Source organism: Paramisgurnus dabryanus, chromosome 12, assembly GCF_030506205.2.
Source record: "Paramisgurnus dabryanus chromosome 12, PD_genome_1.1, whole genome shotgun sequence".
In the NCBI taxonomy this organism is placed as follows: Eukaryota; Metazoa; Chordata; class Actinopteri; order Cypriniformes; family Cobitidae; genus Paramisgurnus; species Paramisgurnus dabryanus.
The window spans coordinates 849,449-873,968 of record NC_133348.1 but is presented as its reverse complement, the minus strand read 5'-3'; the positions used below and the strand labels follow the sequence as shown (position 1 = coordinate 873,968).

General features: G+C 34.7%; 2 protein-coding genes across 2 annotated transcripts in view; both read left to right on the top strand.

Moving 5' to 3' along the window:
* LOC135738171 (uncharacterized) overlaps positions 1–1,436 on the top strand; it is a 334,980-nt gene extending 333,544 nt beyond the window's left edge. Inside the window, 3 exon segments of the mRNA XM_073811486.1 lie at positions 399–458; positions 610–670; positions 788–1,436. Of these exon segments, the coding sequence (XP_073667587.1) occupies positions 399–458; positions 610–670; positions 788–855 (189 nt within the window). The 3' untranslated portion in view covers positions 856–1,436.
* Positions 1,437–1,883: 447 nt separating this feature from the next.
* LOC135738170 (uncharacterized) overlaps positions 1,884–24,520 on the top strand; it is a 33,236-nt gene continuing 10,599 nt past the window's right edge. The window contains exons 1-21 of the mRNA XM_073811485.1: positions 1,884–1,907; positions 4,161–4,259; positions 5,053–5,162; positions 5,493–5,535; positions 7,005–7,151; positions 7,268–7,414; positions 9,555–9,689; positions 9,853–9,923; positions 10,141–10,419; positions 10,687–10,831; positions 11,816–11,962; positions 12,877–13,023; positions 15,313–15,459; positions 15,922–15,990; positions 16,573–16,719; positions 16,958–17,104; positions 19,313–19,459; positions 19,987–20,133; positions 20,331–20,477; positions 20,735–20,803; positions 22,462–22,562. Coding sequence (XP_073667586.1) covers positions 4,247–4,259; positions 5,053–5,162; positions 5,493–5,535; positions 7,005–7,151; positions 7,268–7,414; positions 9,555–9,689; positions 9,853–9,923; positions 10,141–10,419; positions 10,687–10,831; positions 11,816–11,962; positions 12,877–13,023; positions 15,313–15,459; positions 15,922–15,990; positions 16,573–16,719; positions 16,958–17,104; positions 19,313–19,459; positions 19,987–20,133; positions 20,331–20,477; positions 20,735–20,803; positions 22,462–22,562 — 2,505 coding nt within the window. The 5' untranslated portion in view covers positions 1,884–1,907; positions 4,161–4,246. The remainder of the gene's footprint in view (positions 1,908–4,160; positions 4,260–5,052; positions 5,163–5,492; positions 5,536–7,004; positions 7,152–7,267; positions 7,415–9,554; positions 9,690–9,852; positions 9,924–10,140; positions 10,420–10,686; positions 10,832–11,815; positions 11,963–12,876; positions 13,024–15,312; positions 15,460–15,921; positions 15,991–16,572; positions 16,720–16,957; positions 17,105–19,312; positions 19,460–19,986; positions 20,134–20,330; positions 20,478–20,734; positions 20,804–22,461; positions 22,563–24,520) is intronic.

The following is a 24,520-nucleotide window of genomic DNA, read 5'->3' as shown; positions in this document are numbered from 1 at the left end:
TGACTTTAAACTCAGAATTCTGACTTTAAACTCAGAATTCTAACTTTAATCTCAGAATTCTGAGATTAAAGTCAGAATTCTGAGATTAAAGTCAGAATTCTGAGAATAGTCAGAATTCAAATATTTTTTTCACCAGTGGCCCTAATCGTCTTCCGTAAGATGGATTGTTTTCCAACTGATAAATGATAAAACTTTGACAGCCAATCAAATCTATTTAAATGTCAAGTGCTTACATTTCAAATTAAAGATTACCCCGTGGAACTAATCCTTGAATCATATGGATCAAAAATTTAATTTTAATATACAGTAAAAGCTGGTTTATAAAATAATATCATAAAATGTAAATGCTTTGATTTTCCTTACCTGAGCCTAAAGTCTTGCTTTCATTTTGGTTGTAGGTCACTGAGTCACTGGCAGGAAACTTGTCATTAATGAACCTCACTTCCACTCGTACCAGGGTAAATGACATCATAAACTGTTAAGCACCTTAGTCTTGCTAAACTGTTAAGCACCTTAGTCTTGCTGTAAATAATGTAATGCTTAATTAATAAATCATCTGGTCGTTATGACTGGTCGTAAAACCTTTATCTTTCCATCTCTAAATTACAGAGCACCAGTGCGGGAACACCTTCAAATAGACTGGGTTTCTTGCAAAGGAAGCAGAGGAGAAGTAAGTACGCGATATAAATAAACATGTGATTATGATGTTGTATTCGTCATGTGAATAAATGTGCTGTACATGTAAATACAATTAAACCGTTCTTAAGTAACACACAACTATTTGCAGATGTGTTCAACACGTCTGATCCCAGCGCAGCTACATCCTCAAACCACTTCAGTGCCTCAGATACATAAACTTCTTTGGGAAAAAAAGCCTTTGTGATGTGCGTCATCCGCATCCTCAGGGAGAAAATATTTTAATGTTCAAAGATGATTACTGTAAATTTAGTGTTACAGTTAGATTTGATGTTGTAATGTGTAAAGCAAATGACGACCGCTGTTGGTGGTTATGTGGTCCATGTGTTGATTTGGTTTGTTTTCACAATTTTTACTGAATGCTTTCATGGTAGGTTTATTTTTTTAGACACAACATATACATTATGTCTTACTTTTTAAAAGAAAGTACTTTTAACAATGAACCATACTTAGTTCACAAATAAATCTCTTTATGAGTCTTGCAATTCTTTTTAATAAAATGGACAAACTGTCAGGACCCTTTCTCATAGTTTCTAACTAGTTTATCAGGCCATGTGCCTTGCCTGTCTCATCCATGACCCCGCCCCCTTGTCGCCTCGTTAATCATCCTATTATTGTTTGATTCATGTCACCCGCAAGTCAAGTCGAGTATATTGTCTAGACTAGTGTTTGGTTTGTTAATGTTGTTTTGCCCTCTTATGGGTTTTGTTTTTCTTTTTGTCCTTAATAAAATTTTAGTTAAACTGTCTGGGTTCGTGTCTGCATTCCTGACACAAACATCAAAGCTGTCTGAATGAGTTTATGAATCAGTTCTGTACTGCAAGTTAATACATTTTACTATATATATTTTTTTTTTACAGAAAACACATAAAATTAAACTTTTAAAAAGTATACTGAAAATGTTTTTTTTTTTTTTAAATGAAAACTGATTAAGTTTGCCTACAGGTAGAAAAGATCAACGTTGAATATAAAGTGTCCAATAGGGGATGTACCTTGTGGAAAATAAAAACATTTCGGTTTCCAAAAGATGAGGGGGGAGAGTGAGCATGACAGGTTTAGAAATGCGTATTACTTCAGTATTATGGGTGGATCATTTGACAGGTCTGGCAGCATTCCAATGGTGTCACTCCAGGTAAGTGTCCTAGACATAAGTGTTCTTTTCATAATGTATTTTCTCCTGTGATGTTAAATGATAAATGCTTTCACTTACAGTAAGTCAATAATTGATCATAATTTGTGTTAATATGTGACAAAGATGAAAGTATCAGTTATGTAAGTAGGATGTTTATTCTTTTCGGAGCTGGTTGCTGTACCAGAGTCATTTTTTAAAGTAGTAAGTGACATACAGTATGTGTGCTTTTAATAATGCATTTTCTCCAGTGATGATGAAATGATGAATGCTTTCACTTACAGTAAGTCAATGATTTATCATAATTTGTGTTTATATGGGACAAAGATGAAAGTATCAGTTATGTAAGTACAGAATGTTTATTCTTTTTCCAGCTGATTGCTGTACCAGAGTCATTTTTTACAGTAGTAAGTTATAGCAACTATTTAGCTCAAATTAACTGCTTACTGTTATATTACAGTGAACAGTAGTGTTTTAGTAATCACAATAATAAAATGTTGACATATTAATGAAATAAATTAGAAATTACTGTAGGCAACTAATGTGCACTAAAATTGTCAGCTTTCAGTAAGTTTATTAAAATGAAATAGATTTGGAATTGTCCTGATGTAACTGTACATGTTTAAAGGTGTAAAAGTAAAATTTGAAGAAACTTAAGTTATTTTGACCTGAATACTTCAGGGAGAAAACTGGCCTGTAAAGGTATGATAAATGCCACTGTAAAAAAATTGCTGTAATCATGCATTTAGGTGCCAGTAACTTACTGAAAAAGATAAAGACTGAAAATGTTTCATTTAACTTTGAACAAACTGTTGCCAGTAAATAACATAAATGTAAAATCTACAGTAAATTATTGGCAGCTAGTTGCCAGTTATAACCAGTAATACTGTAATTTCTACAGATTTTTTTACAGTGTGAAAATTACTTTCATGTTTGAACAGTTAAAAACGGCCCCTTAATGGCCTTCAAAGGACAGAACTCTAAGCTTTAGCCTTACTCCAACACATTTGTGCATTTCACCAGTAGAAACAATAATCTTTATTGAAAGTGTGTTATATTTGTAGGTGAAATTTAACATAAATTTAGAATTTGGTGCCTATTTGACCGAGAAAAGGGGTGTTTGTAGTCTCACCCCCTCAAGAAAGATATTGGACTTCCTTCTTTCAATGAGGCAAAATGATGATTTTTGCATCATTGAAAGAAGGAAGTGCAACACTGAAATCTGTATTTCTCCTGTCTCAGCGGCAACTGAGAAAATTATGCATGACCATTCAAAAACATGACTGGGGTTCTAACTATACAAAGCTTAATGCAAATGGGTGAAGTGTCCCTTTAATCTAAAGTGAAACCAAACAGCTTGTATAGCTGGTTTAGATAGTTTTGGTTTGGCTCATAATCTAAACCAGTTTCCTTCCATCATTGTGTTCAGTTGGTATGCAAACAGCATGGTTTCCTTTGAGACAAAAAAATGTATGGGATGTTATTATTTAAAATAAGTAATGCAGTGTGATTTACTTGTGCGTGTGATATGACTATCTGCGGTATTAATGCTGAAAAAAAACATTAAATCATTTTGTGCTTGAAATGGCTGCAATTGTTGCTGATAAGAGAGACATCAGAGAGCTTGTGATACAAGGCAGATGATTTTTTAATATGTATCAGTTTATTTGTAATGCCAGAGGAACATATTATTCAAAAAATATTTATTTGAAAATCATACGTTTTCTTTTCAACTCAACAAATCACTTAGAAAACATTTTATTCATTCATTTGGACGGGGGCATACTTCACATCATCTCAAACAGTGCTTCTCTGTGACTTTTTCATTATACAGCACAACCTCTTGTACCCTATTGCTTACGAATAAGTTCATCAGTTTTTACTAACACAAAGCTCTTGGTTTATGGTTTTAAAAGATTTGGAATATAACGATTTGCAGACGGTGTTATGCTATTTTATAGTGGTTTTGTGCTTCACTTTGAACTACTCATGCAAGCACTCACTTGGAAGAGAGCTGCATGGAGCTATATTTTTGTGTAAAAAAGTTTATTGTTAATAAATAAACAAGCTTTCCATTAATGTTTGGTTTGTTATGATTTGACAATATTTGGCCAAGATACACTTAGTACATACTCTAGAATCTGAGGGTGCAAAAAATCTGTGGACTGTACAACATTTTTGAATGAGCCTCATTTTTATGAAAACTACTGTACATATAGCCATCTTAACTTTATTACAAGCATTACCCTGTGTTCTTAATTAAATCATTAGTTTCTGCTATCATTATACCTGACAGCTTACGTTATTGTACTATAACAAGCATTTTTTTTTTCAGATGAAATACAGATGTGTGGATGAGCCAAAATTCATTTCCTAAAGAGATGTGCTTAGTTGTGTTGATTTGCATATTTAAATGAGAAAATGGCCAGTAAAGGTAAATCAACATTCTTCATATTTCTCCTTTAATTGAACTCAATTTTTCATGTAAAAAATTGATTTAGAATGACATTGAGTTGAGGTTGAGTTAAGGGCAACACTAATTAATTGTTTGGGTGGTTTTATGAGTCCTATACCTTGAGAAGAAAACTCAGTTAAGTTAAATATGTTTTCAGTCTTTAAAAACACTGACATGATATCTCATTTAAAAAAGACAGGAGAGTTTTGCCTATGTTCCCCGTTTCTACACTGTAAAAAATATGTGATCAATATGTTATGTGTATCCTCTTTGGTCAATTAAGTGTGACATACTAAACATACTAAAGTATCTTTACAATACTGTAAGATCAAACTTTTCATCTTTTCGGATAACACTTTACAATAAGGTTGTATTAGTAAACATTAGTAAATGCACTAACTAACATGAACAATGTAGTTTTTCCGTAATTCTTGTTAATGTTAGTTAATGTCAATGCAGTTATTCATGTTAGTTCAGGGTGCGTTAGCTAATGTTAACAGTTACAACGCTTGATTTTATAAATGTATTAGTAAATGCTGAAATGAACAATAGAACAATAGAAGTATTGTTCATTGCTAATTCATGTTAGCAATGAACGCATTACCTAATTTTTAACAAATACAGTCTTATTGTAAAGTGTTACCATTTTTCCATATTTACATTAGAAAGCTTGTACTTACTATATTTAAGTATTTGTCTGTTTGTAAATATTTGATTTGTCTAACAGTGAGCAGTGTGTCTAATTATAAAGTCTAATTTTACAATTTTGTAGATACAAGGAAAATAATAAGATACCTATCAGGATTTGTTATGGCTATTCTGCTTACACATGCATGTGTTGTGGAAACATATAATTTCACAGAAACAAGCACGACTTTCCAGGTAGGAGAAGAATACTGTACTTTATTTCATTTACATCATTGTACAGAAACATAATGTTGCCAATAAAGTAAATTATAAAAACTGTAGCTAGATTGTCTTGTGATTTGATAAATATGTAATTTAATATTACCATTTAAGATAATGTTTAGCAATATACGTTTAACATCTAAAAATGTAAAACCTTCCTTTAGTAATTAAAATGCCAATTTCTACCATGAAACAATAGTACAGAATTTTGTGTGGAAGTAATGTGTTAAATCTTTCCTCGTAAAAACGAATGGAAGAACACAAGTGTTTAAAGTCTGAAATAAATCTTTTTTTCCACTTCAGTTGAGCTACAAGGATGAGCAACACCATCAGATGATTAAAAGAGGTCTGATTCAAGTTTAATATCCGGTATAAGTTAGTTGTACATTTTAAAATTAAGATTCCATTTAATGCTGTTGATTGAGTTTTTTATGTTCTTGGTGTTAGTTTTATCTTTTTTTGATAAAGTATTTTTTGTAATTGTACTTTAATACTCCCCTTAAGTAATTTTACTGAGTATTCCGCATATAAGCAACTTTTACTCTCTACTCAACTTTATTTTTGATTTAATATATGTACTATTTATTCCATTACATTTGAACTGACACTTACAATTAGGGGAGAGGGGGAAAGTGCAATTATTTAGAAAAACGTCATTTTAAAAGATAATGTTTTAGACAGAGATATATTTTTGTCTGGTCTATCAATACCAGGAAATTTGTACAAATATAAAATGACTTCAGTATAAATTCACCTTGAACATAAGTTGCAAAGTTACTTTAGACCCCGTCAGCTGGAACGAAAGTAACACAGATGGATTTAATGGTGTTGATCTTGTTTTTATTAAATACACATGACTATGACCTTGTTAATATGTAACTGCAAACAGATTTTATATTTATCTTTGCAAAAAAACTGAGAGTACAAACTTGAATTGTTAAAGATCCCAAAACACACGCTGTTTCTGTATATCTTTTGTCAATCTGGAGTCCCTACATCATTCATATCTTTGAAGAGTCTTTAGTTTTATCAGATTTATAAAAGAGAGATTAGCTCTAGCGATTCATTCCGATAACGTATGGAAAAATTCGGAAGAAAGAGGCTACTGGAGGAGCGAGTCATGAGTCATGCAACGCTATACAAAACAACTTATAAAACACTACATGTTCATGTAATTTATATAATATGCACTTAAGCACCAATTCCCAACATAACACAGAAGTCTTCCTTACAGCATGCAACTCATGACCCGGTTGGAACTTTTCAACAAAATCCAGCGGTAAACAAACACACATGCAAAATTGTTTCCATAATGCTGGCTTACTTTTCCTTAGCTCCAAAACACACTTCTTAATTCATACCATTGTTAAGTCATGATAAAAAACAAAGCTGTCGCGTGAAGTGATGCCTGTGACTTCTAGCGTCCCCGGTTCTCGCTCTTCTGCTGATTGACGTGTGCGCGTGCTTTTCCGAGGGAAGTGCCCATAAAAATGATATGTATGGTTTACCCCTGATACATCAGCTGGGCCCGTATTCGAAAAAAAAACTTTCTAAAACATGTACGAACCCTGGCGAAGTGCATGGCGAAGTGCATTAGGCACAGAAATACTCTGTAACATGTCCAGCTGCTTTTTTGACACTTTGTCTACTTTACAATTGCTCGTGTATGAGTGGATAGAAAGTAACAGTGTCGAACCTCCCTATAAACATCAGTAACCCATGCATAGATTGATAGTTGAAGCTATGTATATTTTTTGTATGACCTTAATGATTTGTAAACATTAACCTATTAATTTCCATTTTTTTTCCTTTCAGATATTTATGAATGTCTTGACCCATCATCAGTGTGTGGGCCGAACGCTTACTGTCACAATTACAATGGAAGTTACTCGTGCGCTTGTTGGGAAGGATATAACATCATTGATGTATCTCAAAATATAAGTAACAGTAACCCATGCACTGGTATGTTTTTTTAAATGTATAAGTATTTTTGAAAATTACTAGAGAAGTTGTCATCTTTACAATATTGCATAATTTGAATGTGTAAATATTTACTGATTTTTGTTTTGTTTTTGAAGATGTGAATGAATGTGATGAGATTCCTGAGATTTGTGGTCCAAATTTAATCTGCAACAACACTGATGGGAGTTACGATTGTTGGTGTATGAGTGGATATAATGTCACAGACCTGAACCTCCCTATAAACATCAGTAACCCATGCACAGGTATGACTGACAGCTGAACAGTGGCAGCTTGTGACTTCTCTTTCAAAGGGCGCAAATTCAAAATATTTGTTTGGAGTGTCGTGTAGAACGACATAGAAAGGGTTAATGATAAAAGAAAAGCTCACATTCACAAAATACTAACAAGACCCTAATTTAACAGTAAACTCTGATAACACATGAGATTAAGCAAGTATCTGGCAAACGTGATTGTCTCTTTTATCATAAACCCTTTAAACGCGTCAGCAGCAGGCACTTAAGACACATGATGCACGTGGTTCACGATGCGCCGAACACATATTTTGACATGACGAACCACACACATGACAGGCTACATGCATGTTGTGACAAACTTTGCATCGGGCGCCCTCAAAAAAAGAAGTCACCGGCCGCCACTGCAGCTGCAGCTTTGGAAATTTTTTGTATTTTTTGCCTGAATCATTTGTAAACATTAACCTACAATTTCCCTTTTTTCTTTCTTTCAGATATTAATGAATGTCTTGACCCATCATCGGTGTGTGGGCCAAATGCTGACTGTCACAATAACAACGGAAGTTACTCATGCTTTTGTTGGGAAGGATATGACGTCAATGTTGGAAATATAAAAATTAGTGACAGTAACCCATGCATTGGTATGTTTTTGAATAAATATAAGTATTTTTGAAAGTCATTAAAGAAGTTGTCATCTTTACATTTTGGCATACTTATTTTTTTTTTTACTGATTTCTGTTTTGTTTTTAAAGATGTGAATGAATGTTACAATATTCCTGAGGTCTGTGGTCCAAACTCAATCTGCATCAACACTGATGGGAGTTACAATTGTTCGTGTATGAGTGGATATAATGTAACAGACCCGAACCTTCCTATAAACATCAGTAACCCATGCACAGGTATGAGTGACAGCTAAAGCGCTGGACAATTTGTTACTTTCTTGGCTATGTTTTAGCAAAATTAAAAATGTATTTTTCTTCCAGATTTATTTTGTCACATTTAGGGCCAGATTTACTAAACGGGGCAAATTAGAGCAAGAGCTCAATTCCAAAAAAGCACAGATGGGAGTGTTTAAAAAAAAGCCGCAAATTAAATAATACAGGCGCAACCGCTGATTTCCATAAAGACGAACGCAATCTACTAGAAGAAGGGCTAATTAGTTCAGGGTCACAAATAAGCAGAGCTGATGAGTTGGGAGTGTTCTAACGCCTGAGTCGCTTGAGTTCAGCTCCAAAGACATCCCAGCTAACAAAGCCATAGTACACTGAAAAGAACTGGAGAACAAAAAATGAAGGCATACAAGAAGTTTTGAAATACCTGATATTGCGTGACGACTTCTAGTGACTCCGCTTTTATTTCCTCCAGCAAATAAAAAATAACATGGCTTGGCAAACTCCTCTGGCATTCCAAATAAACCGTTACGTGTGGAACAAATCCTCTGCCTTGTACCAGGCGCTTTCTGATGTCTGCCAAGACTTCTCCTATCAGCTACAATTGCAGCCATTTCAGGCGCAAAATAATTTAACACATGATTTTTTTGCCGTTAAATAATGGCACAAATATCAGCAATATCACACACATTAACATTTACTCTCATATATTTTGCATCCAAAACAGAAACTCCCAGTAATACATATGCAATAAGGTCAGTTGCAAAAACAACTAAACCACACCTTTTCAGCACTAATTATTCACTGGGCATCTTTAGTCAATCCCGACCGTCTGTATTTAACGGGAAATAACGTTGACCCCCCTTTAAGAAAAATCAAATTCAACAGTATGAACACTATGAAAATTTTATTAAATTAGCATAATAAAAATAATGCAACATTATAAGCAGCGGGAAAAACAACTAACTTCACTCTAGAAATGGCTGGGTTATTTTGGGGTTAACGAAACCGAATGCAGAATGAGGAAGTCCTTTATAGTGTGGGCAGGTGATTGTGAACAGGTGATGGTGATTAGAACTTTAGACAGTGAGTGAGGAGCCTGGCGAGTCCGCAACAGTGAGACTCAATGTTACATTTGTTAAATTAATTATGAAATGTTTATCACATAAAGTGATAAAAAGTTATCACATTGTAGGTGCTTTTTAATTAGGAAATGTTTTTAAATACTGAGTTGATTTTGTATTGTGTTATTCCTCTTCCAGATGTGGATGAATGTCAGGTGAATCCATTTGTATGTGCAAATTCCAACTGCACAAATTTAAATGGAAGTTACAGTTGCTCATGTTCGGATGGGTTTACTGCAACATTGCCAAATCTCACCATCAACACATGCGCAGGTGAGATCTCACATCAGATCTCATAATGATGTAAATATATGTTCAAAGCAGAGTTTAGCCCTTAAAAAACTTTTATTTGCACATAGATGCATATGCACAATATATGTTAGTTTAATGGATTTATTATCTATTACTCTTTAATGCTCTGTATTATTTATTTTAGACACAGGTTCATTTTATCCATATGGAATTGAAGACACAGTAAATTTACGCATTGATGATGGAAGTTCTGCAGTGATTTACCTCCTGCAACCATTTATATTTTTTGGACACACATACAACCAAATTTATGTAAGTCAATCTTATGTTTCAATTTCAACTATCTATCTATAGCTTCAGGTAAATATTTACTTAACTTTTGGGTGAAAAAAGGAATAAGTATCAAATACATGACATTACTCTGCCATACATTTGTAAGGATTATTTTCATGGTGATGAATCCATTTTTCAGGTTAACAACAATGGACACTTGACTTTTGATGCGGAATGGGACAGCTACACTCCATACAACTTCCAAGCATATGGTGGGAAAGACATCATTGCTCCACTCTGGACTGATATTGATAACCGTTTAAACGGTGTTATCTCATATCAGCAGTACACCTCTGGCAGTGTCCTGACACAAGCTACACAAGACATAAACCAATACTTCCCTGACCTGAGCTTTTCTGCTTCATGGGTCTTTGTTGCAACATGGGACAAAGTGGCATATTATCCATATTCAGGAACAGTAAGAAACTCAGTTTTCCTTTGTCTTGTAAAAATATAGCAAAATATGTCAGTAGTATTCAAGATTGAAAACTTTTTATGTAATTACAGGAAACATCTTTCCAAGTGGTTTTGATTTCGAATGGCAATTTCTCATTTGTTTTAATAAACTATGGTACAATTGCCCCATCACACTTACCTGTACAGGTATGCACGTTATGAAAAATGAATAAAGGGTTGTGTTATCTATATATAGCTAACTGAAGAGATATCTGCTTGTCTGTCTTAGGCTGGTTATGACAACATCAACTCACGCTACTCAATTACTAAAAAACTGGAAAACTTCACAAGCTTAAAATACAGCAGCAATGTCAATGTTTTAGGCAGATGGGCCTTCAGAACAGATCTCAGATCACCGGGTTGTCAATTCAATGGTAATTTTATTTTCAGCTTTTCTGGTGCATATTTGCAATGTGATCCTGGACCATAACACATGAGTCATGAGTCTGGTTCGCTTTTAAAGTTGTCCAAATTAAGTCACTAGAACTTGCAACCACTTACAAAAATAAAGTTGATATTTAAGGTAGGAAATGTACAAAATCTCTAACATTGAATGGAAGGAGGCAGGCAGAAACAGCAGATCCAAACGCAAGCACTCTTAAAGTAATATAAAACAGGTACAAATAATAATATAAGGAACACGGAAAGGAACATGAACAAAACCAACCCATTACACCAACAACAACAGACAAAGGACAACTGAAACACAGGGACTATAGCTGTGTACGAAACCACTCCCTATCCACTATATAGTGCACTATATCAGGCGTCTGCAATTTTCTAGTGGTGTCTGAAACCTGAGTGAACAACTTCATTCAATACATTCATTCACTACTTTTTACCCACAATGCACTCTGATTTTGAGGATACATTCACTCATCTTTCCCATGATACAATGGGAGACGAAAACCAGTCATAAGTGGATATGCTGATTGTCACAAGGATAGCCTGCTGTGTTTTGGGCACCAATACTCAGCACAGGATGCTGCCATGCTTATGTTCATAAAAGGTTTTTTAAATCACTTAACCAACAAGCCCCTTAGTCAGACAGATTCACCAGAAAGATTGAATATCTAATGTTTATTTTGTATTTTATTTGTTATTTTTTGCGGCTGAACAACAAAGTAAGGCTGGTCACAGCATAAAATCAGCACTAAATATTAAAATATTAAAAATTAAAGGCAAACATGAAAAAGAAACGCAAAAATATGTAAAAGGCTTTTTATTAATGCTCCGCAATAAAAGTGATAATAATCTAATTAAAACATAAAATTAAGAGAGTATTGGTGTTTTATTAATTAGGTAATGTTTTTAAATATTCAGTTTTTGTTCAATTTTGTATTCTGTTTCTTTTCCAGATGTGAATGAAATTTATGTGAATTCATCTGTTTGTGGTCCGAACTCCTACTGCACAAATGTAAATGAAGGGTACAGTTGTTCATGTTTGGATGGATTTACAGCAACATTCCCAAATCTCACCATCAACCTTAATAACACATGCACAGGTGAGATCTGGTTGACTCTAATTGACAGTAATTATAATATATGAAGACCTCAGATAGAAAAGCCAGAAACATCACCACCTTCAAAAATAAAATGATATTAACAAAATGCTCTTGGCACAAATCCATTAAAAAACACAAAGATTTCCCAACAAAGTCCTTTTACGTGCATGAAGAAGGATTGTATGACTAAAGCGTGCGTAGATCTAGCTGAGGTAGATATTAGAAATCCGTCCCTTCAAAGTGCTGGTGTTGTTGATGCTAAAGTAAAAACACTAAGGGGCGGTTCCTCGGACAGGGCTTATCCTGGTCCCAGATGCATATTTGAGCTGCTTTTATTTAAAAACACCCTGAAAAGGACATCAATGCACACACGTAAGATAGTTTGGGTCGTCTCAGGTCCGTTTGGCAAAAACACATTCATTTTAAATTACCTGAGACCTGTGTTTAGGGCACATGTAAACCTTTTAGACCCGAGCTTCTAAGTGGACCCGTGAAGTCCTTTAATTGTGTGATGATCATTAATGACCAAGATAGTACTTCATAAATCCGTGCTGATATTTGGGGCTTAAGGTGAAAGACTATGAATATTCTTTGTTATTGTTTATATACTGCGAAAAAATACATCAGACTCATAATGTTAAATTTGTCAATTGTTTCATTTCAGATATTACTGAATGTCTCAGCTCATCATTGGTGTGTGGACCAAACTCATATTGTCAGAATTACAATGGAAGCTACTCATGCTCTTGTTGGAGAGGATATAATGTTACAAACATGAATGCAACTGTTAGTAATAGTAACCCATGTACTGGTAAGTGTTTGAATTGGATATTTTTTATCAACACTGTTACAATAATAGGTTTTTTATTTATTAGTTTATATATTTTGTTAATTTTGTGTTGTTTATTTTCCAGATGTGGATGAATGTCAGGTGAATTCATCTGTTTGTGGTCCAAACTCAAACTGCACAAATATAAATGGAGGTTACAGCTGCTCATGTTTGGATGGATTTACAGCAACATTCCCAAATCTCACCATCAGCATCAATAACACATGCACAGGTGAGATCTTGCTGAACTTCAATGTATTGTCTGTCAATCAGGGGCGTATCTAGAAAATTATTTATGGGGTGGCAAGGGGGTGGCATGAGAACTACGAGGGGTGGCAATGAAGTAAGCATCCTTGCATGGTTGTCGTTGATTCAAGAAATTATATACTGTATATACTATATTCGGTGTATATACTGGACCTCAAATTTTTCTAACATTAATAAACGCAACAACAAATGTTCCCATAAGTACCCAAGCAGCTACCTTTAGCATCTCTACTGTAGCACCCTTTGTCTTAATACTAAGCTAATACAGCTTACCAATATCTAAAAACACTGTAACCATGATGAGCAAGGTTGTTATATAAATAAAATAGGTTTGCCTAGTTTATATTAATGTAAAAAAAAATTGAAAGGCACACATCTCTTTCTCTCATAACCCTCTTCTTTAATCCTTTCACTCACTTCATGATGGATTTCACTTATTTTTAGCTCTTTGCCATCCATGTTTCTTTCTTTCATGACTTCATCTACTCCTCTCCCTTCCACAACATATTTTTCTGTTTTATTTGTACCTTCCATTCCCATAGTATTTGATTTTTCTATTCTTTTTGGTTAAAAAAAAAAATGGATATCAGCCTTTCTTTTCATAGTATCCTGGAAAATGCAGCATTAAGTTTTCTTTCAAGCTTTCTAAACATACACAACACTGAATAGTTTTGTCTCCTTAATGAAGACAAATAAAAACATTCGACTATATCATAACGAGCGATTTCATATGCACATATGGAATATTTTGATTGCTGCAGTAGCGAACAAGACATGATAGGCTAACTCTAGAAAGAACTGCTTAAAAGATATTTACACAAACCTGCAGTTCAGTTTTTTTAACTAAGCAACTTCCTCAGGCAATATTAAACAATCAACAGTTTAATTTTTGTCTTTTTATCCTGATGCAACATTTATCTGTAAAATATGACCGTATTCAGTACTCTGATTTGCTGATGTGATGCTCAACTTAATCACTTAAAGACACTAAAAAGAAACCACTAATATTTTGGCAGCATGTGATGATGTGAGGTGCTTTATTAGATCAGAATTACTTGCTACAGATGTGAAGAGACTCTTTCTTCATGGGCATAAGTTGCACGTTACATACACATTCTTGCCTTTCACCTCAACGATGGAAAAGTAACGTTTGTGCTTTTTATACTTTGTGCTTGCGTCTGCTACCTTTGTTTGGAGCTCGTTGCAGACTCGTTGTACTTGCCATCGCTCTGTTGTTGCGGGTTTGTGCACCTCGGATCACGGATGGACTGCAGCGCAAGAACCGGGCTGCATGTGAGTGCCTTGGGGCGATGCATCCTTTCACAGCAGTTTCCAAAAGTCTCCAACCACACCAGAAAAGATCGCTAGATTGGTCCTTGACGCTTTTTTAATAAAGTCGCTAAAGGGGTATAAAAAGTTTCTTAATCTAGCGACCAAGTAACCAAGTTGGCAAGACTGCGCAGACTTTTTTTTACACTGTAAAATACTTTCTGCTCGGACTGACTGTGCGTGCTTGCCTATGACCGGGTATGAACTCTGCTGCCTCTGGTTGGCTAACGATGGAAATTAAGCCAATCATCATCAGCTATGTGGTTGTCCCACCCCCTCTAAGACACACACACCAATCATCATCAGATATGTCTCCCACCGCCAAACACACGCAGAGAAAAACTATTGCCTTTCTGGCTAAAAGAGCCTACTCGGGTATATATTATATATATTAGGATACCAGCGCTGGGGTGGCATATGGGGTGGCAATGCTTTTATTTAGGGTGGCAACTGCCACCCCGTGCCACCCCGGTAGATCGGCCCCTGCTGTCGATCATTAATTACCAAGAAGAACGTGTTTCTGTTTGTACTTCATAATTCAGTGCTTGCATTGTTGATGTTAAAAAGGAAAAAAACTTATGAATAGTCTGTGTTATTGTTTACATACTGTGAAAAAATACATCAAACTCATAATGGTAAATTTGTCAATTTTTTAGTTTCAGATATCAATCAATGTCTCAACTCATCTTTGATTTGTGGACCAAACTCATATTGTCAGAACTACAATGGAAGCTTCTCATGCTCTTGTTTGACTGGATATAATGTTACAAAGATGAATGAAACTGTTAGTAAAAGTAACCCATGTACTGGTAAGTGTTTTAATTGGATATTGTTTATCAGATACTTGATGCAACATTGTTACAATAATAGGTGTTTTATTTATTAGTTTATATATTTTGTTAATTTTGTGTTGTTTATTTTCCAGATGTGGATGAATGTCAGGTGAATTCATCTGTTTGTGGTCCAAACTCAAACTGCACAAATATAAATGGAGGTTACAATTGTTCATGTTTGGATGGATTTACAGCAACATTCCCAAATCTCACCATCAGCATCAATAACACATGCACAGGTGAGATCTTACTTCACTTTTATGTATTGTCTGTCGATCATTAATGATGACCAAGATCGTTTTTCTGTTTGTACTTCATAATTCAGTGCTGGCATTGTTGATGTTAAAGTAAAAAAAAACTTACATCAGACTCGTAATGGTTAATTTGTCAATTGTTTAATTTCAGATATTAATGAATGTCTGAACTCATCTTCGATTTGTGGACCAAGCTCATATTGTCAGAATTACAATGGAAGCTACTCATGCTCTTGTTTGAGAGGATATAATGTTACAAAGATGAATGAAACTGTTAGTAATAGTAACCCATGTACTGGTAAATGTTTCAAACTGTAATAATAATTTCTTTTTGAATATTGTTCATCAGATAAAGTGGCAAAATGTTGTCACAATTGTAGATATTTTATTAAACAGGAAGTTTTTTTAATATTCAGTTTATTTTGCTTTGTGTTGTTTCTTTTCCAGATTTGGATGAATGTCAGGTGAACTCATCTGTATGTGGACCAAATTCCAACTGCACAAATGTAAAAGGAGGTTACAATTGTTCATGTTTGGATGGATTTACTGCAACATTCCCAAATGTCACAATCAGCATCAATAACACATGCACGGGTGGGTTGAAGCTTTACTTTTGTGTATTATCTGTCGACCATTAATGACCCAGATTTTTTGTATCACTGACAGTTGAGGTTCTGATTCATTGGTTTCTATTTTGTACTTAACAATTGAGTGCTGGTATTAATGCTAAATTTAAAAGACTAAGAATATGGTTGCTGTGTTAGTATTATTCACAGTATGTAAATAAATTATACTCATAAGGATATACATTTCTAATTTTTTCATTTCAGATATTAATGAATGTCTCAACTCATCTTCTGTTTGTGGACCAAACTCATATTGTCAGAATTACAATGGAAGCTACTCATGCTCTTGTTTCAGAGGATATAATGTTACAAAGATGAATGAAACTGTTAGTAATAGTAACCCATGTACTGGTAAGTGATTGAATTGGATATTGTTTATTAGATACTTGATGTCAAATTGTTACAATTACAGGTGTTTTATTAATTAGTTTTTATATTTTGTTAATTTTGCTTTGTGTTGTTTCTTTTCCAGATGTGGATGAGTGTCAGGTGAATTCATTTGTATGTGGTCCAAACTCCAACTGCACAAATGTAAATGGAGGTTACAATTGCTCATGTTTGGATGGATTTACAGCAACATTCCCAAATCTCACCATCAACATCAATAACACATGCACAGGTAAGATCAGGCTTTATTGTGTGTATTGTCTGTCAATCATTAATGACCAAGATTGTTTGTGTCGCTGACAGTTGAGGTTCTGATTCATTGGTTTCTATTTTGTACTTAACAATTGAGTGCTGGTATTGTTAATGCTAAATTTAAAAGACAAAGAATTTGCTTGCTGTGCTATTATTTACATACTGTGAAAAATACATTATACTCATAAGGTTATACATTTCTCATTTTTTCATTTCAGATATAAATGAATGTCTCAACTCATCATCTGTTTGTGGACCAAACTCATATTGTCAGAATATCAATGGAAGCTACTCATGCTCTTGTTTGAGAGGATATAATGTTACAAAGATGAATGAAACTGTTAGTAATAGTAACCCATGTACTGGTAAGTGTTTGAATCTGTAATTTTATATATATATATATATATATATATATACAGTGTTCGAATTATATCAAAGCTTATGGGGGGTCCCCTAGCTAAGCCCCACCCCCCGGCCAAGCTCCACCCCCCTCATTATAGGGTCGCTGTGATTTCACAACGTAAGATGTGATCGTCCTTGATCAACAATCATCTGATCCTGGTTTTAATCAAAGAAACCCCAAATTACCCTTAACTCAAACTCTAAAAAAATGTTTACCCCTCAAATTAGTGTGAAACACTGGCAAGGGCAGAACTTTTAAACAGAATACGGGTGAAATAGGGTGGACTCATTCTTAAATTACATAATTTTACTATATAGTAGTGGTTAAATGGATGATTACATTGCATTTTTTGAGTCATAGATCGAATAATTTTCGGAAATTATGAGCATATAAAAATAGAAAAGAACAAAGTTACAAATAAAGCAAGATCTAACAGTAGTATTTAGGTACATAAATAGAATCAAATGAATAATAACACTGTTTTCTTCACTGTATAAATTAAATATAATTAATCTTTTTAAAGATACATAATTTTAAAGATAGTTATCATGCCACCAGGTTCAAGGTTGCTGTCCCCAGCACTCACAGCAGCCCCATTCGCGTAATTTGCGGGTGGTATACGTCCCCACCGCTTTATGACCAAGTTGATTGTGCCCCAACTTCCGACCACGGAGTAATTCTTGCATTCATAATCATAATTAGGGTCCATATTCATTTAAAACGCATGGACAACGCATGACGCGCCGCCGCCTTCTGCTTTTCAAAGCGGTCGCCTGTGAACACGAGTTTTGTTTTAGACGCGTCTATTTGAGTGCACTTGCTGCACGTTTAGATTTAAAATAAACTTGAGCGCAACTTGATACGAACGGCCTCTAAAAGGTAAATGTCGTATTTTTTATATCTACCGGTAAGTTATATATGTAACAATGATTAATCTATTAATAGTTATTCTTCATCTATTTCATGCAAAACTCTAGGGGAAAAAATATAGGGGAAAACATTTGTTCCCTTTCAGCAGTTTTTGAATAAGGTTAATTAAATAATATTAAAATACCTTATGGTAGGGCTGCACGATTATGGCAAAATCATAACTGTTTTAGACTATTTGCATTGAATTGGAAATGATATTTTTGGAAAATATATTAATTGCAAGGCTGCAAAGAATAGTGCACTGAGGATTTAATTATATTATTTTAATATAGTCAGTGGTGAACTAAAGTGGGCCGGTCTAAGACATGAAACTCCAGGGCTGAAAATGAGTCCCACTTCGGCCATGCATGTGACATTTTTCAAAGGTTTAAAAAAACACATGCAAAAGATACTTTCTACAAATAATTATTTATTTCTGAAAAATGCGTAGTTGAGCGATAGGCTAAGTATTAAAGAGACTATCATTTGTTATCATTTAAGCCTGATTTCTTCTGCTTTCCCAATAAAATATTTTGTGTGACTGGGTTGACCAGCCGTCAGTCTGAGTGGATAGCTTTGCCACTGTTATGAAATAATTGTTTGAGAAGATTTTTTTAAAAACCCTTAAACCTAAAGATTACTAAAGATTCTTACCGCAACTGAGGTAAAAAATACTCCACACGCAGATAGAGACATTAACTCGTCTGTCAATTCCTCCAGAAAACAGCATGAGGCGCACTTGCGAGTTTCTATATTTCAGACAGAAGTCATTTGAATTATTTTATTGCGAAATTGGGACAAATAACGGACAGTATCGCTTTGTGACACGCAAAATGAGGATTTTAAATTTATGTAGTATTTTAATTTTAATAAAAACCAGGGGACCCCCCTAATTTATATTTTTGTGCTTCATGGGGGGTCCCTTAAGGCTTATAGGAGGTCCGGGACCCCCCCAGACCCCCTTCAATTCGAACACAATTTGGTCCACATACAGATGAATTCACCTGACATTCATCCACATCTGGAAAAAACAACACAATAAAAAATTAATTTCAAAACATGTTCTAATTATTTAAACCACAATTATGACAATTTTACATCAATTATGTGATAAACATTATATATATATATAATGTAAATGGAGGTTATATATATATATATATAATGTTTATCACATAATTGATGTAAAATTGTCATAATTGTGGTTTAAATAATTAGAACATGTTTTGAAATTAATTTTTTATTGTGTTGTTTTTTCCAGATGTGGATGAATGTCAGGTGAATTCATCTGTATGTGGACCAAATTCCAACTGCACAAATGTAAATGGAGGTTACAATTGCTCCTGTTTGGATGGATTTACTGCAACATTCCCAAATCTCACCATCAGCATCAATAACACATGCACAGGTGAGATTTAAAGTTCAATAATGCTGTATACATGTTGGCATAACAACATGATACTTCCCGTTTCCTTTTTCCGCCAGTATGTCCTGCAAAGGATGTCTCATTTAATTCTAGTTGTGAACCCTCTGGAGGACACACCCTTTGAAATGAGAAACAGTTTGCATTGTCTGTCGATCATTATTGACCAGTGCTGCGTTTCCCGAAACTTTCATAATGCGACATCGTACTTAAGTTATACCTTAAGCTGTACGTTATCTGAAATGTGTGTTTCCAGAAACTTTCTTAGTGTATTTTCTGTAAGTCATACATTCGTGAGGTTGGTCTGAACCACTCTTATTGTAACATCACTGATAGAAGTCAAAGTATAAGTGACAGTAATCCATGCATTGGTATGCTTTTGATAAGGTTTCATGATTTGCGCATACACTGTATTGTGAACATCATATCAAATAAGTTGTCATCTTTAAGTTGTTGCAAAATTTTTATGATTACAAAAATTAGCTGTATTTTTTGTTGGTTTGTTTTTAAAGATGTGGATGAATGTGTTGAGATTCCTGCAGTCTGTGGTCCAAACTCAATCTGCAACAACACTGCTTGCAGTTACAATTGCTCGTGTATGAGTGGATATAATGTAACAGATCTGAACCTTCCTATAAGCATCAGTAACCCATGCAAAGGTATGATTGAAAACTGAAGCTCTGAACACTTTTACTGTAATTCCTAGGTTTAAGCAAAATGTGTGTATTTAGTAAATGCAAATCTATCAATATGCAGATAAGTCTCTGCCTCTACTCACTCGCACCAGCTCGGACCAGCTTGGTTTTATACTAAAAGCAAACTGTTTTCTATTTTTTTTGTCCTTTCTGAAATGAAGATGTGGATGAATGTGCTAAGATTCCTGCAGTTTGTGGTCCAAACTCAATCTGCAACAACACTGATGGGAGTTACAATTGCTCGTGTATGAGTGGATATAATGTAACAGACCCGAAGCTCCCTATAAACATCAGTAACCCATGCACAGGTATGATTGAGAGTTGTTGCTTACAGGAGAAAATGAATAAGTAATGTCACTTCAGTTTCATTTCTGTTTTTTTAAGTGTTTCTGGTTTTGCTCAATTGCAGTTTCATTAGTAATATGCTTTGGAAAATAATAGCATTAAGCTCAGGCATGTAGTTGATGATGGTTAGTTCTTAATTTTAAAAGCACAATGTAATATTTTTACATAATGGAAGAAGCAGTACTTAGTTTTACTAAGTTGTAACTAACATCTAATGCAGAAGCCCCATCAACAACTACAGTCAAGCCACCACCAACATCAACAATGACTGTTAAACCACAACTAACAGGTATGTACTGTAAAATAAATTAAATGCATCAAAATAAATATTTCATGATGATGAATATGAAGAGTTTGGTTCCAAAAGGCAATAAATCAAATTTGACTAATTTTGTAAAAAATGTGTTTTCTATACCAAGAAAGTGACAAGATGAAAACCACAATTTTCTGTTACAAACTTTCACATAGCATATTTAGGTTATAATAACATTAAAAATTCAAATTCATAATTTGATTTTGAAAGATTTATTATAAAACATATGTTTTTCCTTCAAAATGCAATAAATCCATGACAAGTTTTTTTTTTTTTTAAATGCTATACATCTATTGAATCCAGTGCATTTATCTTTGCCATGATAATATTTATTTGTTTGACTAGTGGTATACACTGATTAAAAAATAAACATTAATGGCATTAATCAAAACACTTACTTGGTCATATTAAGAACACTGTCATTGTTGCTGTCATCCTTGGGACATCGTCACTGAACTTTTTTGATAGTGGTCAGCTGTAAAATGTTTTGGTCCTGCTCAATTTTCATTGACTTCGGGTGTCACTGACGCACACAAACACAAAAAGTGTAAAGATCCAAAAGCAGTTTATTGGGAAATCCAAGTATCATTATCCAGCCAGGGATTAAATATTAATCCTATTAACTAGATTTACTATTTACTGTTTGTTTTAACTGAAATGTATTCATTGGCTTAATCCAGTTAAAGACATTTTACAAATAAAAGCATTTTTAAATTAATTAATTTCGGGAAATCAAATTAGACAAATACTAGAAACTTGTATTCACAGATGACATATATTTAAAAAAATACATTTAAACACTTTAAAATTGTGATTGTTATCAGGATGTGAGAAAACTTTTAACCACCATAACTAAAAATGTTTCTGGATCAAATCGGATACGCTGCCTTTAAATTATAGGTTAGGTTTAGTTATAATTTTATGTGGATTACAATTTCTTTTTGATGTTCTTGATTTTCCTCAAATGGGTTTGTTCAAATGCTGTCACGACTCGCACAAACACACAAAGAGTAAGATCCAAAAGCAGTTTTAATAGGGGTGATCCAAAATCATAATCCATACAGGCAGGGGTCAAAATCCATACATACAATCCAGAACATAAATCCAACACGAAACACAGACACAGACACAGACACAGACACAGACACAGACACAGACACAGACACAGACACAGACACAGACACAGACACAGACACAGACACAGACACAGACACAGACACAGACACAGACACAGACACAGACACAGACACAGACACAGACACAGACACAGAAGGCGATGTGACTAACAACAAGGAAACCACAACATAGACTGAACAGACAAGGCTTAAATACACAAACACTAACAAGGTGAGTGGGAACAGCTGAGTCCAATGATTACTGATGACAGAAGGGATTATGGGAGATGCAGTTCATGACACATGTGAAAGTGAAAACAAGAGACATCTGGTGGCTAACTCGGGGAACAACACTAATACATATGACACACACAGAACACAGTTTTACACTGTGACAAATGCACTTTTACATTATGATGATGTTTAGTCTTCGTTCCAAAGATTGTTGTGTAAACGTGATGTTACTATGAACACTTTTAATCTATTTATGTTTCAATGTATTTATTTCTTTACATGCAGTTATGACAATGTCAATGAGAATAAACCAAAATTTTGACATCGGTCTCACCAACAAAGCTGATCCAAAGTACATATCGTATGTAAAAATCATTACATCTGCAGTGAGTATTAGATATTTAGTAATATATTTAACATACTTTATGTTTGCATTAAAATCATGAAAATACCAGATTAACATATTTATCCTGTTAATAGTCGGGTGATTCTCACGAAAACATTGAAACACCACGGCACTAATGATTTTAGATATAAAATGTGTAATATAGTAATATTAAAAAGCCTCAAAATTAACACAATACTGTGTTCTACCTTGCACAATGTGTGATTTCAACATAAGAATTTATAATTTGTCAATTTTATCTCATTTTCTGCTGAAATTCTCATTACCGCAATGCGTCCGGCTGTGTTTGAACATGCGTTATGTTGTAATTTAAACATATTAAAACAAAAATATTTAGAAAAAAAATAAATGGATGTTTTGCTAGACTACTTTAGATGACAGAAAAATAATTTACTGAATATTCATGTATAATAATAATGAAGAAAAATTAGGAAATTGATGTGTCCATGCCTGATGTTCTCATCCTCCGCAACACTTTTTGAGAACAGTTTAAGCACACATACAGAATTTTAATAAAGTTTGATTTTGAGTGACCAAGCACATGGACCAGTTACTTCAAGATGGCTACCAGGTAAGATCATCTCTTTATATCTTTCCAGTTAAATTTGAAATATTCTCTTGTCAGAATGCTTACACAACATTTTGATTATCATTACCGAAACAGGTAGTTTTCTACATTTCGAAAATTGTTTGATTTACAATTTTTTATGAAAATGTTCTTTATTAAAGTCTAATTATATGCACTGAATAAAAAATGAGCAAAGCCTACGTGGCATCTCTATTTTTAGCAAAACATACTGGGGTACCTCATCCTCCGCAACACCATTCTCATATACCGCAACCATTTAATAGCAGTTGCGGTAAAGAGAACTTCTGTTTCGGAAATGAGAATTTAAGCATATTGTTTATTACATTTAAATATCTCTTATGAATTTAATATAAATTTAAAATGTAATAACTGTTGATAGTTTGCTTTATGATGCTTCATTGTAGACAGTCAGCAAGTGAGAAAAAAGCTTTAGCAAAGGCCATGTTGACAAAGTTCAGGGAGAAACTTAACAGCAACCCAGAATGGCTAGAGGAGTACAGAAGGAAGGAGAGAGAGAGGTTAGGTTTGGAGATGTTACTAGCAGGTGTAATTAGCAAAAAACACACTACAGTGTTAGGAAATGTACATGACAAACACACAACACAACGCAACAAGTCTATACTATATGATGATGTGTACATTAATTTTTTTCTCCCATGTTGTGAGACATGCTAATTTAATGTTATGCTTTCTTTCCACTTTCAGGTATCAAAAACAACCTAGCGATGGCACGCCACGCATCTAGGCGCTGCAACATCAGTTGGATAACAAGATCCATAAAGTTGGATCCCATGCGTGCCAGCATCTCAGCTACCTGCGACCGCACAACGCGCACTGTCTGCAGCGTCAGATTGCTGCCTGGGGGCAAGGGACAAAGGGAGACTACCTCCTTTCTGCGCAGTGCGTGAGTCACAGACACCAGAGAGGATGGCCAAAAAGCGCCCGGCGCTGTGACAGAAAGCGGGTTGCTGCGCAATTCATTAGGACTGTGCGTTAACCCTTTCCGCCTCTGCTGTCTTCGCAACATGTGGGTCGTGTTCGAGAGTGGGGGGGGGGCGTGTTGTAGACGCTTATGTGAGGATGGGCCCTGGGGCGAGCAACACAAAACCAACTGAGGAGAAAAATGCTCTGTTTTTGAGCGGCTTCGTTCCGGACGGCAGTCCCCCAGGACCCAGTTTCTTGCATCATATACTGGAGGATTTGTGCCAGGGACTCTTGTGATGCACCACCGGTTCTGGTCCATGAGACACAGGGTGGTGAGGTATGAAGTGCCTCATAGCCTTAGAGCTCTTCACCGCTTCCGAGAAATGCTCCGTGATTGTGCCCACCATGTCACCAAACAGGCCGGA